The sequence below is a fragment of the Leucopleurus acutus genome, assembly GCF_964270905.1.
Source record: "Leucopleurus acutus genome assembly, chromosome: 4".
Lineage (NCBI taxonomy): Eukaryota > Metazoa > Chordata > Mammalia > Artiodactyla > Delphinidae > Leucopleurus > Leucopleurus acutus.
Genome location: NC_139146.1, coordinates 139,861,231 through 139,877,485, shown reverse-complemented (window position 1 = coordinate 139,877,485; position 16,255 = coordinate 139,861,231). Strand labels below are relative to the sequence as shown.

Here is a 16,255-nt window from a genome sequence, read left to right as displayed (position 1 = left end):
ACGTACATTATTGCTGATCAAAAAATCTTTAGTGATATACCACTGCAGACAATAGTTGATGTAGTCTTTAATCTGGCACTAACATGTCATTTTATTTTACTTCTAAATGCACTCTATTGTGAATCCTATACTCCCAGCCGAATTGATTACCTCACCCTTCCATCCAAATGACTCTTATTTTCCCATGCTAGTTATGGAGGTTCCCGAATCTGAAATGCTCATTTCTCTCGTAGGAGACGCAAAACTTCCTTTTACCTTCTTTGATTTTGTGGCTGGGTCTAACAATGAAATTAACAGACAGATTAACAGGAGGAAAATCATACAAATCCACTGAATATTTTTACATGTACATGGGAGTCTTCAGAAGGAAAATGAAGACCCAAAGCCGTTAGGCCCGAAGTTTATATACCTTTTTACACAAAGAACAAATGGTGGGGATGAGACAGACAAGGGGGCTTGGGCTAGGGGCAGTAGATTGTACAACAGTGACTATTAAACGTATGGGATAAACTAATGGAAGGTAAGGGTTATTTTAGTAGGTTTGTTTGCACAGGTCCATTTCAGTGTCAGTTCCATCTCTGGTGATAAGAATGTTCTTCTCTTCCTGGTAGAGGGAGGGCACCTTTCTCATGGGAAGTTTTATGACAGGCCTTTAAGTAGAAAGTAGGAGGTCAGAGAGCCCTTCCTGCATTTGCTGTTTCCTAGTGCCTTCAGATCAAAATAATCAATATGCTAAAGTGGCATATTTCAGGGTGGCATGTTCTAAACCCCTTCATTTTCTGCCTTAGTTATTTAAATCTTGTTTCCTTATAACACCTTCTCATCCATCGCATTCTCTTGAATGCTCCTATATACTACCAAGAATCGTTGATATTTATTTGTGCATAATTATGTGTCATAGTTTTAGTTTGTTTACCCAGTGAGACCATAAGGTCTAGAAAGAAGGCTCACGGTTTAGATTTTTTCCAGTTTCCTACAATGCCTCTGTTTCTTGCATTCTGTAGGTACTCATTTCAACATTTGTAGAATGAAAGTGATTACAAGAAACCATTAGTCCTGGCCCTGACTAAAACTAAAACTCCTTATTTCCCCCGTACCTCCCCACCATCTGCCCCCAAGTTTGGAGGCAAATAAAAATATGAACTCTAGCAAGAACTTCTAATTTCTGGAAGCACTACTTTTCATTTTAACATAATTATCCATTTTAATGACATTATTATATGGTAGTTGATCTGGAAAATATTGCTGATATTTTTCTTCCTCTTGAGTGGCAAAAAGGGAGAGCACAGCTTTCCAAGATCTCCAAATACCATGATGTCTACAAATTGAAAAATCTAGTAAGATTTTTAATTTCCAAGTGTGGTGGTTTCCAAATTATGGCATGTCAATAGGAGAGTTCCTTATGTACTCAGATTGATCTGTTTGCATTTACCCATCAATAACACTGCTGTTGGTACAGGACTAAGGGAAATATTTACTGACCTAAAAGATTATCAGCGCCGTGTGCCAGTTCTCCAAAGTGGGATTTAACAGATGATCTCTGAGGTTCAGAAAGAAACAGATAGTATACACATACATGCATATGCACACAAAATTTTTATCTCATTATACAAATTTGCTATTTTGTTCTACTATGTACACAGCATACTAGTACATTATATAGTCAACAAACATACACATGTTAAAGTTCTGAGTTTATTATATCAGAGCCTTTGTTTCTGCTTCTCTTTAGCTTAAATTTCTCTTAGCTGTTGTATACAGCAGAGCTCTCAATTTTTTTGTTTTTGTTTTTAGATTCTGGTTTCCTATCAAAAAATCAACAATCAATCATCTGGATTTAGGCTGGCTCTGCTGTCTGTGTGAAAATTCTATTGGTATTCAAACTCGTATGGGGAGGAGAGTCTTGCTGATTCTCCAACATACAAAAATGAAAATTTTATCACTTACACTGGCCAAGTTGGAAAATGTCTTACAAATTTTGATTTTGGCTCTGGTTTGGGATTTGGCCCACTGAAAATATAATTATAAGGTCTATACAATAACTTTCTCTAGACTTAGGCGGTCACCTCAGGAATCACTAATTCCCTCCATCTCTGGCTTACATCTAATAGTCAGTGAAACCACTCACTTGTCAACATCTTAAATGCCCCTACCATCTTTCCTGCCTACCAGAACCTCAAATTTGGAAGAGTTAAATGAGTTGTATTCTACATGTCTATGCCAAGGCTGCTGGACTAAGTTGGAAAAAATACACAAAATTTAACAGATTGTAAATTCTGTCACCACTGTGGGATCCAAAGAAATCCTACTTTTCACTAGTTAGATGACTCAGTGAAAATGATTCCTTCAAATTGTCTTCATTCTTTTTGAAGTGTCTGCTTATCATCCTCTCCACCCCCTAATTTTCCATAAACTGCTTATCTTATTAAGAAAATACAAGCCATAACCCATATATTCCTTTCTGAAAGAATGCTGGTGGTGTCTCTTACCTAAAGTAATTATTCCATCTTTGCAGTGGCTCCAACATCCTCTGGAATATCAGGTACTTAATGCTATTATCCTTCTTTTTCTCTATTCTTTCACTTTCTACTTGCCCCTTTCCACCAGAATAAAAAGAATTAGTAAGGTCTCCCATGTAATAAGTAGTAAGGTTTCATGTAATAAATAATAATTGAAAAAACAAAAGCCTTCTTAGAAACCACATCTTCCAGCTACCACCCCTTTTCTCTACTTCTTTTCATAGCCAAATTTTTGGAAAGTTTTTAATTGCTGCCTCCATTTATCCCAAATCCAATCAATCAAATAATTCTCTTGATTCTACATCCTGACTGTATCTCAAAATCAATCACTATATTCCTACTCTGGTCCAAGCCATGATCATCTCTCCTTTGACAATACTTCCTATCATTTCCTACATTCACTTTTGCCCTCCAGTCTTCTTTGCACAACAACTAAAATGTTATTTTAAAAACTCAAGTCTCATCATGTTAACTCCTTCATTAAAAATCTCAAAGTTTTTCTTTGAACATAAATCATCATGGTTTATATATAGCCTCATGGGATCTGGCCCTTATCTTATTTTAATTCTCTAACTTAGCCTGGCTTCCTATGTCATAATCATACAAGTTTGTTTTCTCTTCTGTAAAGTTTCTATGACTTTATCAACTTAGCACACTCTGCCTGAAATATTGATCTAGCATTCACCTCACTCCTACTTATCTCATCTTTTGGGTTTCAGCTTAAGCTCACTTCCTCAGAGAAACCTTCCCTAATCTTCCCAGAGTAGGTTAAGCCTTCCAGATATATGCTTTTGTTGTACCTTGTAATTTTCTTTGTAGCATTCATCATAATTATAAGTAGTTATTTACTTGACATTTATTTCCCTTGCTAGATGTAAACTTCATAAGGATTTTTGCCTTGTTCAGTGATTAAGTTCCATATTACTGCCTGGGTTATAGCAAACATTCATACATTTGTTGAGTGGTTGAATGAATGAAGGAAAGGCCATATTAAGAATATAAAACATGATAAAAACAAATCCTTTACAGTGAGAACAGACCTTCTTTTTATTCATATATTGAGATAAACTGCAGAGACTGAAAGACAAAAATTCATCATGAATCATTCAGCAGAACACTCATTAAAACTCAAATGCATTTTCTTTAACAGAGTTCTCACACAGAAAATTTTATTTTATATAAGTCTGATATAACATTAAATATTTTACAAATCAGACATTTCATTGACATTTCATTTTGAAATCTAATTGTATAATCTTGAATGCACTATAGACAAATAAAGTTAAGATCTCCTTTACCAATTTCACTTCATTTAACTTACACAAGGCTTCCAGTAAAATTCCATCACACCTTGAAAATTACCTGCAGCTTTTAAAAAACATGATCTAAACTTCATATGGAAAGAAAGTCTTATGTAGCAACCCAAAAATTAAACAAAAAAGGTAAGACGCATTTCTTAATACAAATAAATTATAAAAATATTATTTATGTGTGAGTTTCTTTCTTCTCATTGATATAGTCATCCATCCATATACAGTCCAAAGCAGTTCATTTTTAAATTGATGCTTAAAATACTCCGATGTCATTGAAAAACCTCTATTATTTTAGTGGTGCTTTTAAATGGCAAAGTAGAATATCAGATTAGAATGTCCCAACTCATGGACTGAAGTGAATGAGACATTCACATTCATGCCAGATGTCATCTGTTATGCAGTTACCAGACAGCTTGGCAACGAGTAATTCCAATTTTTTATGGTAACTTACTAAAACATTCCAAGAAACACTTCTTACCCCTACATACTTCCAGATTGCTATAGAAAGATACAATTATATTTGAAGTATGGGCCTTATAATAGGAATCTCTATTAAAATATGGGAAAGATCAACAGAAAGAATCCACACCAATGAAATTCTGTGGACTGATTTTCAAAGTTAGAAATAAGAAAATCCACTGCTAATGGAAGCCCTGCTCTGTGCAAATATAATGTGGTATATATTAAACAATCACATATTTGAGGTATTAGCTGGAAAAAATATATATATATACGTGTATATATATATACACACACACACACGTATACATGGACACATCCACAGAATATTCACAAATCTATTGGCCCCAAAACCAGCAGATAATAAAATTAAATAAATGAAAAGGAATCACATATCAACAGGAAAGTTACATACAGGAAGTTACAAAAAATGTGATTACATAATCCTTAATATAAGGAATATGTTTTGAACTAGTGTTTTGAGGGAAAATGTTTCCATTTATACGAAACTGTCTATTTAATAGTAATAAAACAAAGAGGAAGCCTCAATTCAAGGACTGTATTCCTGCCAGATTATTAAAGGAATGTGCAAGAATTATTGAAGATCATCATTCTACCCACTTCTTTAATTAGAATTAAAAAAACTTTGAAGTTATTGTGAGACTACTCTCTTTTCTTTTTCATGGGTTTATGGAGAATTTTATGGACTTTGGGCAGTAGTCCAATATGGCCAAGAGACAAGGTTTTTCAGCTATCTAGTACAGATTAAAATTAAGATTTATTGTTCATTTTCAGAAGATTTTCTGTTCAGTTAAGAAAAAAGATTATGGGGCTTCCCTGGTGGTGCAGTGGTTAAGAGTCCGCCTGACGATGCAGGGGACATGGGTTCATGCCCCGGTCCGGGAGGATCCCACATGCCGCGGAGCGGCTGGGCCCGTGAGCCATGGCCACTGAGCCTGCGCGTCCGGAGCCTGTGCTCCGCAACGGGAGAGGCCACAACAGTGGGAGGCCCGCGTACCACACAAAAAAAAAAAAAAGATTATGAATGCCTTTTCAGTTGGTTCACTCAGTATGAAGACAGATAATAGTAAGAGTAATACTGAACACAAGCTTCATATGGGAAAGCTAAATAAGTGCACAAATTCTCCTTTTGAATCATTTGGTCTTTTGACATAATTCTTACTTAACTAAAAAGACGGCTCATTTGGTCCTCAGGCCAACATCTAGAAATATTTCACTGCCTTAACACAGGTGGGATATTTTTTAAATGAAATACGTTAGAATGCATTATTAAGTAATACTAACATGTCACATCTGTTAAATAACAACTGCATTTAAAAATATTACAAATCAACAAAGGGAAATCAAGAGGTTAACCATTTCTCTCAGTAACAATTTTACATACTAGTATAACTAAAGATTTAACAGGAAGAACACTTAAGCATGAAAGTGCAATTAAAGCAAAGGGCTGGAATTCTATCTTCCTGTTCCTAATAACACCTGAGCTGACATAAAAGCAAAGTGGTTTAATGCACTGGCATATATATACCTTAAGGGCTTACTCTTCTCTACCAAATCTTTGTAATTATCATACATAAGAATGTAATGATTATGAAACAAATACTTATTTAAGCATTCAGATGCAGTCTGTTCCCAAAACATATTGTTTTCACTTATTATTTCTCATTGTTGAGAATTAAATTCTCAGATTTCATCACAATAAATTCCAAAACTTACAAATGACTAGCACCTATTTGGAAACAAAGGAATTAAAAGAGGAGGAGAAAAGGTACTATTTACTTTCCCCCAAATCCTTGCAAAGACAATGATGTTTGTGTATGTGTTTAAAAAGGGATAAAAATGTAAAGCACTAATAAATATAATTGCTGCCAAACTTCTAAAATACCTGTTAGAAAAGCTAGTAAATCAATACTCAAAGACTGAGGGTTTTTAGGCAATGATTAAAATGAAGAGGACAGTTATCAAATTAAATTGGAAAGCTCAGGTAGCTAAAAATAAGATGGCAAAATGGAATTTTTGTTAGAAGAGCAGCAAATGTGAAAATCTTACATCTCAAGATAGCTGACACTGTAAATCATACACTTTGATTAAAAACAAAAAGATAGTAGAAGTCTTTTTACTTTGTAGAATTAACCCAAAATTCTAAGACACTTAGACGGGCCTTTACACCATGATATAGGTGACATTAAGGACTTACTTTTTACTTGCATACTTTACATGTGGCTTAAATTGTCAGGCACTCGATCAGTCATTTCCCACAGTTGTTTGAAAATTTTATCAAATGCATTTTATGAAATGAAATGTAATGCAACTGAAATACAGTACTGTCCAAAAGCCATGTATGACTTCACAATATATAACTTCACTTAACTTGATAACTTCACCTATCCCCTTAAAGTCAGGATTAAGGGAAAAAGAATCAGTCAACAAGAGTTCAATTCACATAAGCATCAATCACAATAGTGTAAATATCCCATTAAAACTGGAAAAATAATGGATGAAATTTTTTCATTTATATTTGTATAAGTTTTCTGATGCATATAAACTTTCAAAGTTAATTAGAATGCTATGACCTTGTTTTTAAGAAACTAATTCTATAGGCTGAAGAAAATATTTTAAATTGTATTTTCTTTTAAGCACGATATTTTTTCTTTTTAAGGTTGCATTTCTAAAGAAAGTTGGTTAAGCTGTCCAGTTTTCCTAGGAAAGTATGCTGTTTAGTTAAACAACTAATTCAATCAAGCATTTCTATTGATTTACCTGGAAAAGGGGATACAAGAGAACATTTAAAAAAGAATGGTCATTTCAGAAGTTCTATTCAACAGATGGTATATAAATTACATTCAGAAAAAAATCTTTAAATAAAAGAACACTGCACTCTAACTAGCATTCTCTCACACACAAAAAAACCTAACCAAAGATGTGCTCATGTTCTGTTAAATGAGTATGAAAGCAAAATCATTAAAATACAACTGTTAAACATAGAAGAAAGAAAAAAAACAAAGACTAGAAATCAAATAGTTTTACATCCAACATACAGGCACCAAAAACTTCAATTTCCAGCTGATTTTTCCAATTTATATTATGGATTTAATTATAAGGAGCTTATTCCTATAGGATTAATTGAATTACTCAATGGTGAATAGATTTTAGCTCAAATTTTTGTAAGGATAACTTGCTATAAATCACTATTCTACCTACTGCTATGTTTCTGCTCACTGCTGTATATGGCCAAACAGATCATGCTCTGATCAAGTAAGTCTCATGTTAATCTACCTATATGTTTACGAGTTGGCAATCAGGTTAAAAGGCACAAAGCTTCATTTCAGTAGTAATTTTTCCTATTACTTAGACAATATTAAGAACTCATTTAGTTTCGGATCCTGTTTACTAAGGATCCTGATCACTAAGAAGAAACTGCAAATTTCCATGAGGGGTAAAACAGGTAGGCCCTTTTCTTCATAAATTTTAGCAGCCTTCAAAGATGTATATATATGAGCATTTGGGGGCCTTTTAGTTACTGGAATTGCAAATGACATAACTGCAATTTACTGTTGAAGACCCTTTTTGGTTAATGTTTATATAGCCATTTCCTCATATTTTCTTTAAAATCTATCAGTATAGCATTTCATTTCTATGCATGGCTTAGCAATTCATAAAACTAAATAAATAGCAAACTGATACTTTACACCAGTTCATTTATCTCAATATATAATTTAGAATATAATGGCAATACTAAAAATATCAATTCCCTCTACGCTGATAATGCTAAAAGATTTTACACAAAGTTAAACAACTTTTGTTTTTTCTTTTCTTTTTGATAAAGTTTCATTGCAACCTCCACACACTGGACATCTGACAAGGAAAATGTAATTTCGTCATAAAACATTTATTCCATCACTTTAAACTAAAGTGTCTCATGGAGCTAAACACCAAAAGAATTTAAATAAAAAGGCAATAACCTGTATATACAGAAAATGATCATTCCATAAATATTTACATGACAAGGGAAAAAAATTGAGAATCTAAAACCAGAAATGGCTACAGGTGTGATAATCCTTTCTCAAGACATTTTTAGTTAGGAATCATATAAGCTTTTAAAGTGAAAATAATTGCAGAAGCATAACTAAAATATTAATTTTAGTTTTCAGTTTCTTACTATTTAAAGGAGCCAGTAGGTCATAAACAGTCCAAGATTTCAGGGACCAACTATTCAGTTTAGTTTTCAACATCAAATCTTTTTCTTTAGCTCTTATGATGAAACTAAACTTACTTACAGAAAAAATAGAGAGTACTCTAAAAGGTATAAATAAAATTCCAGTTCATCCTCCTTTATAAATACTCGTCAGCCGCTCCAATTCTTTACAGTTGTCCATGCTCAAGGCATCTGCCTTCCTTCGGAGTCGTTCATCATGGTATACTTTTGCTGCATACTGCATATCTGTTTCTGTTAACAACAACCAAAAAATTTTCTAAGTAAATAGTAATTTAGATCAACTAGTTGTTTAAACTCAAAGATGTTTTCATATAAGTCCTTCAATATATTTCTATTAACTGTTTGTTTGTTTTAAAGAAATGTAAGTACTAGACCTAAAAGCCATTTGGAATCCTACCATGTGAAACAAACACAGAGGGACTTCCCTGGTGGTGCAGTGGTTAAGAATCCGCCTGCCAATGCAGGGTTCACAAGTTCGAGCCCTGGTCCGGGAAGATCCCATGTGCTGCAGAGCAACTAAGCCTGTGCGCCACAACTACAGAGCCCGTGTGCCACAATTACTGAAGCCCTCGTGCTCTAGGGCCCACGTGCCGCAACTACTAAGCCCAAGTGCTGCAACTACTAAAGCCAGCACGCCTGGAGCCGGTGCTCCGCAACAAGAAGCCCGTGCACTGCAACAAAGAGTAAGCCCCGCTCCACTGAATTTGTTGAACTGTATATTGAAAATTTTAAACATACACAAGTTGAGTACCACAAAAAACACTCTAAAACCCCTCACCTTGATTGACCAATTCTTCACATTTTGTGAAACTATTGATATTGATCTTGTCGGATTGTTAAAAGATTAAACTAAATTATGCCAGAAAAACTACTTGGCTTATGCTAGGGATGGAGTAAAAAATAATAATTTAGAATACTTATGTACTTATGGGTACAAGACATTACGCTAAGTGTTACCACATATTATCTGTTATGGTCCATATTTTAATGACAAGATAACTAAGATTTAGAGAGGTTAAGTAACTAGGTAATGCGTTGGTGAAGACAGGATCTTGCAAGGCAGTCCCAGAGCCGGCACTTTAAACATAACATTACACTCATTCATAAACATGAATATCTTTCCTTCTTTCTTTCTGTTTATGCAGTCAATTCCCAATTTTTATTTAAGGTAATAGAATGTAAGTATGCATAACCCCCAAATCACCTGTATTTGGCGGGGGACTAGGACTTGTATTTGAAAATGAGATATCTAATGTGCTCATCATTCTTTTAGCACAAAATAAGCAGGTCTTTCATACATTCATTCATATGAATTCATTAATCATTCATCCAACTGTTCATATATCCATCAAAAATTTACTCTGCCTATGTTGTACCAACAATTGTGCAAGGTGCTACAGATCAAAAAATTAGGTGAAATAAAATTAAATACGTAAAATTTGGGAAATACTTCCTTTAAGACCTTTGGCTAATGCACGGTTGCCCAACCTCAACAATACTGGCATTTGGGGCTAGATAATTCTTGGTGTGGAGGTTGTCCTGTACATCCTAGAATGCTAGGCAGCATCCCTGGCCTTAACCCATCAGATGCCAGTAGCAATCCCTTCCACCCCAACCCCGTGTTGACGCTCACAGTTTCCAGACATTACCAAATGTCCCCTGGGAGGCAGGGGCAAATCATTCCCAGCTGAAAAACCACTGGTCTTATGTAACCTTCTCCACTTTGAGAACATACTGATTCACAGACTCAGAGACTTAGAAACCAAGGAGGTTTCTCCTCTAACTGTCAGTATATAGATGAAGAAACCAATGCCAGAGATAAGAACTCTCTTAGAAGTATACAATGGTTATGTTTTATCAAATTTTCTCTAGTGGATAAGAGATGATAATTGCTCCCATTTTCTGAGTATTTACTACATGTGAAACACTTCAACTATTGCCTTAATTTTCACAACAAGCCCATAAAGTTAGGTATTAGAGAGAAGACTGTGAAGCACAGTGCCTAGATTATGAAAGCAAATTGGTTTTGAATCACAGATCACCTCAATGACCTTGGGCAAGTTACTAATTAATCTCTCTATGCCTCAGTTTCCTCATATGTAGAGTGGGTATAATCGCCTCACAGTGTCACTGTGGAGCTTAAATGAGTTAATATATATAAAGGGCTTGGGGCAATGACTGAAAAAATAGGCATTATATAAATTATAGTTACTTCCTGTACCCACTCATCATCATCATCATCCATTTTATACACGAGGGAATAAACTCATAGAGGTTAGAATATTCGGCCTTAATCACTCAGCTAAAAATTTCAGAACTAGGATTCAACTTTAGCCTGTTTAATTCCAATGTCTACACTATATGGTCTATATTATTATCTGGAACAGTAAGAAAAACAAAAAACTATAATAACATTTCACATGGAGCATCTCAGCAGATTCTTATGGTCAATAGTCAATCTTTTTATAGATATAACTGCTTAAATTAAGGAAGCTGAGGCTGGAAGAGGCTAAACAAATTAAGTGTTCACAAGAACTTCTCCACCTACAAAATAACTAAAGGAAAGTGGAATGTCAACAAAACTCATTGTACATTAAGTGTTACCTGTTGAAGCTAAATTGATGAAGAGTTTCAAATTTAATTCTGAAACAGGATACATATTAAAACTGATGACATAGTTTATACCAGGATTTTTTTCTTTCTTAGTGGTACATAAAATAATGTTGCATGTTACAACTGACAACATCTTAAATACAATGAAATTTGATATTATCTACTTATTCCATCAAATATTTATTAAGAACAATAACATAAATACCATTTATTAAGTTCTTGCCATGTGCCAAATAGTGTTATAAGACCACATGTACATTAAAACATATTGTCTCATTTAAGTACTGGGCTCCGAGTATGTGCCAGGCAATTCTAGAACATTCCTTGAGTAGGGAAATCTACAGTAATCAATTCCAAAGACTCTGAATAAGTTTTTAAATATTTGATAAACTTACTTTGTTGTCTTTCTTTCCAGCAATTATTTCGAATATTAGTCACATAATCTTCTTCCACACTCTTTTCTACCTTTTGTAATAACATTCCTTTATATTCATTTTTAAAGTCTTTGTTGACATAATAAACGACACCCAAGTTTTCTGTCTGCATTTTAATCGTTTGCCCTGATCCACTGTAAAAGAAATGCTTGATCATTATTTTTTTAATTAAAATTGTACATTCTGATCTGCTTCTACAAATCAAGCTAATAAAAATAATTAAAAAGTCAATATTGGTAATCAAATATTTAATATCTCAAATTACCTAAAACCACCATTTACGTCATAAAAAAGTAATCATATTTTAATACATTATGTTCCTATAAGTTCTCTCAATTTTTAGTTAATAAAAAACTTATTTGGAAAAAATAAATCACTTCTTATTTTTAGACCAATCTGTTTTTAATACTATATAATCACTAGCAATATGATTTTACAAAGTTTCCATTATATTCATTGTATTACACTGAAGTTTTTTGGAAGGTATGCTGCATTAAATTTGCTATATGTCCTGATCGCTTATATATAAAGTATATTGTGGAAAAATACCTCACATAACAAAAAAGTAATATTTGCTTTTATTTAATCAATATTTTATAAACAGAAGAGTGAAGTCATATCCTCTTTAACGACACAAATCCTATGTGAGATCAATCACAACTCTACTTTTGTCTTTAAAGTCGTTTTGTCTTCTAAAGTTTTTTGTCTTTGATGTCGACACATTACCTATTACATTAAATTGCCATCAAGTTCGACAGATGTAACACTTCTGTGTTTTGCCTGTTCGACAAAGTAACACTTCTGTCTTTATCCACAATAGAACAGAAATGTAAACTAACATAATACAAACTTATTGCATAAGTAAACTACCTTTAAAACTAGACATTTTAAAATCAGGTACACATGTAGTAATAGAATATTCGGCACTTAAAAGTTTAAAAGAGCACAAGGCCCTTTAAAGTTAATTAGGTAAGAAATAAGAGTTCTTTTTTTGTAAAACTTCACTGAGCTACTTACGATCTGGGATATAAGGAATAAGGAGGATTAGAGACCATCAATTGGCTTAATAATGACACGAGGATCAATACAATAATGGGCATCAGCTGGATAAACACAGAAAAACCTCCCTACAAAAAAATCATCAAAGAATAACAAATTGTAATATAACTTTAGTTGTCAATAATCCAACAATTGTCAAACATTTTTAGAGGAAGAAAGGACATTTGAGATAATCGGTTCAGTGCTTCCAAATCTGCCTGATCATACCAATGTCCTGGGGTGATTCTTAAAAATACAACTTTTTAGGTGCTTCACCTAGAGATCCTGATCATGATTTGGAAAACATTGGTATAACCTGATCTCATTTTACAGATGAGGAAGTTCTCTGTCTCCCTCTTTTTCTTCGTACAGAGACTCTATCAATACGCAGCAGGTTGCAAAACTATTTTTATCATGGATTTGAGGGTGGAACGTGGACACTGATGAGAGTGGCACAGCTGGGGACCAGACCTTTTAATTTCTGGTTCAGTGCCCTTTCCATTTACCTTTCTCCTTCACGTAATTTAACAGCTATATGCAATTAGGTATAACTGCATTAGAATAAGGCAAGTTACTTCTAATTTAATTTTTTCAGTATTAATTCTAAATTATTTAGAACCAACAATAAGAATTTACGTTCAGAACATGCACACTGCAAGTTTACCTTCATTAGAATCATAGAATACCAAATGTGAAGGTGTCATATTGCCCAACCACCCCTCACCTTGACTTCTACCCCTGCTCCCCCAATATCCCTAAGGATTCTCTAGTCTCTATCGAACACCTCTGGTAAAAGAAAACTCATCACTTCCTTTTAAAACAACTTGCCCTATTTTCAGACAACTCTATGCTCTTCCTGAGCTGAAATTTGCCATTTTCTGATTTCTAATCATATCATAAACATACATCTCCTCTTTCTTCTTCTCTTTCATGTCCACTATGTTGATGCTGATGTTGACTGCTATAGCCAGCTCGTCCATTTGAAAATGAATGTACACTACCTAGAAAATTAAAAGCAAGGTTAAATTAGGGAGAACAATTATCATCAGAAAAATCATATTTTCCTTTATATTTTTATTTATTTTTAATTACTGAAACAATGCATGTTTGAGTAATGAATGCTTATTGCCCTCTCCTCTTGTGAGTGAAGGGTGGACAAAACCAGGAATGATTCTTCTTTGCTTCCCTTAAACTAAGGAGAAGCTCTTTCCTGATGAAAACTTGAATGAGAGGTCCTTCCTAATACTGCATACAGAGAGGACTTTTGCTGTGGTTGGTTGATTTTACAAACCTTGGATCATTAATCTGAAACTCTGCTTTCTGCATTTATCAATGAATCACAAGTACTTCTAGAAATCAAAAGCTCGTGCTCTAATTCATTTTTTAAAAAACAGCTGTATAATATACTATGGTACAGGTGGACCACAATTTTCAAACATTTTCTTGTTGATGGATATTCAAGTTGTTTTCAAAAAAGGTGACCAGGGGCTTCCCTGGTGGCGCAGTGGTTGAGAGTCCGCCTGCCGAGGCAGGGGACACGGGTTCATGCCCGGGTCCGTTAAGATCCCACATGCCGCGGAGCGGCTGGGCCCGTGAGCCATGGCCGCTGAGCCTGCGCGTCCGGAGCCTGTGCTCCGCAGCAGGAGAGGCCACAACAGTGAGAGGCCCGTGTACCGCAAAAAAAAAAAAAAAAAAAGGTGACCAACCAGAAATGGCTATCACTGATAAAGTAAACTATGTTATAACAAGCAAAAGAACTGCAAATCAACTATCAGAAAAATTCACTATTGTCTGAAAGATTTCTAATTGTCCCCAGCATATTTTTAGTCAAAATTATTAGTCTGAATAATTTTTTTGTGAGAGGTAATTATGTATCCTAGTATGTCAAAATGCAGGTTATATTTTCAGTCATTAATTTGTATTTACACATCCTCTTTCTTTCAAGGATGCTTTACAAAATGCCTTATCAATGATCACAATCTTTCTCAATAATATCCAGACAGGACTACCAGGCCAAATTATATTGCTACATTCATAAAGACTATCCTAATTTTGAATGGGATGTTTAACTTAGAACATTTTGTTACGGCTGTAAACAAGACTGGAGCTATAATTTTAAACACCTTAGAGAAGCTACTCTTAAAGAAAATTAATTTCCACACAAGCAACTTACAGTAAATGTAAGTAAAACACAGTACTACTTATGCTGACTAAAAATCTATTCATTTAGTAGTACTTCTACAGTATTTTACTTTGATAGCGTAGTTCAAGAAATTATTTCTATCTTAATGTAATTTTTTAAAACCCACTTACTTTATATGTAACTTATGATTCAGACATTTCAATGGACAGTACCTCCACATACATCCATATTAACAATCTACAATATTATTAATGAAATCTACAAAGATCTTCAAAGAACCAATGTCAAATAGTCTTTCAAGGTACAGGTTACTTCCTACAATTGTATTGGCACTTAACTAATGCATTGCCACTGGATTTCCTACTTACAGATCCTTTCTTCAGCTCTATGTAAAATACACAACATTTTTAAAAAATAAAGTATGTTCTAGGAAAAAGACAGACTTACAATAAAGGTAATAAGTCTAACAGTTTTCTCCTATCTTCATGAAAAACCATCACAGGATCATAATACTATAAGAAAATGTCAGGGAGAAGGTACATAAATCTCTAAATAGCCTAACTGGAGGTGATGATCTCTAGCTTCATAAAGTACAAATATTTATAACTAACATTAAAATACCTGAAGGAAATCCACCACCAAAGAATATATTAAACAAGTCTTCTGGAGTTATATCAGCTTCACAACCTCTATGGAAATTAAATCTACCATTGTTCTGCTGATTACATGCTTGTTCTTCATTGCCTGTGAGGTCATACTGCTTTCGTTTTTCTGGATTGCTTAAAACCGCATAAGCATTTCCAATCTCTGAAAAAGTAATGAGCAAAAGTTGATAAGCAAAGCTTTTATATTATAAAAGACTGCCCCATATAAAGGCTGCTTGTCAAACAACAACAAAAAATGACTTGAGGTTAATCAAAAAAATAATAAGACAGTAACAATTTCTTTTAAAGGTATTATACATTGCTTACAATTACACATATTACCTCCCAATACAATTTTTTATATTATCCAGGCAAGTCTCCCTACTGCCTTGAACATAAAGGAATGTTCATCTTGCTTTCTTACCATTGTGCTCCCCTAACTTCCTGCTTCTTTTCTTGAGTATCCCAATCTAGTCATTCATTACTGCCCTTCAAACCAATAATAATAGCAGTAGCCACCAACTACCAGGCTCTGACCCCAATATCTTATTACTTTATCCATTAGTATCTCAACTTTACAGATGAGCCCCCTGAGGTTCAAAAAGATTAGGAAACTTGTTCAAGATCAAATTTATTTTAGGATAGTAAGTAAACTCTATGCAACCTACACCATAAACCTTTTTTTGCACACTCCAGCCCAGAGTAAGCTATTCTTCATTTTATTCCTGAACAATTTTATTTCTCTTAAACTGTCAACTCCATGAGGGTAGGGACTGTAACTAAGTTTTCACTGCAATATCCCCATGGTAGAGCATAGAGACTGAATTTGTTTTGAATGAATCCATATATCCATAT

The 16,255-nt window shown here is 34.1% G+C and overlaps 1 protein-coding gene across 2 annotated transcripts in view; it reads right to left on the bottom strand.

Annotated features, from left to right (window-relative positions):
- Positions 1-3,565: 3,565 nt before the first annotated feature.
- The window catches only part of DNAJB14 (DnaJ heat shock protein family (Hsp40) member B14), a 47,175-nt gene continuing 34,485 nt past the window's right edge, over positions 3,566-16,255 (bottom strand). For both annotated transcript variants that reach the window (XM_082838767.1, XM_082838769.1), the window contains 5 exons: positions 15,378-15,563; positions 13,520-13,614; positions 12,593-12,702; positions 11,537-11,709; positions 3,566-8,759 (listed from right to left, as the gene is read on the bottom strand). In XM_082838767.1, coding sequence (XP_082694893.1) covers positions 8,635-8,759; positions 11,537-11,709; positions 12,593-12,702; positions 13,520-13,614; positions 15,378-15,563 — 689 coding nt within the window. In that variant the 3' untranslated portion in view covers positions 3,566-8,634. The remainder of the gene's footprint in view (positions 8,760-11,536; positions 11,710-12,592; positions 12,703-13,519; positions 13,615-15,377; positions 15,564-16,255) is intronic.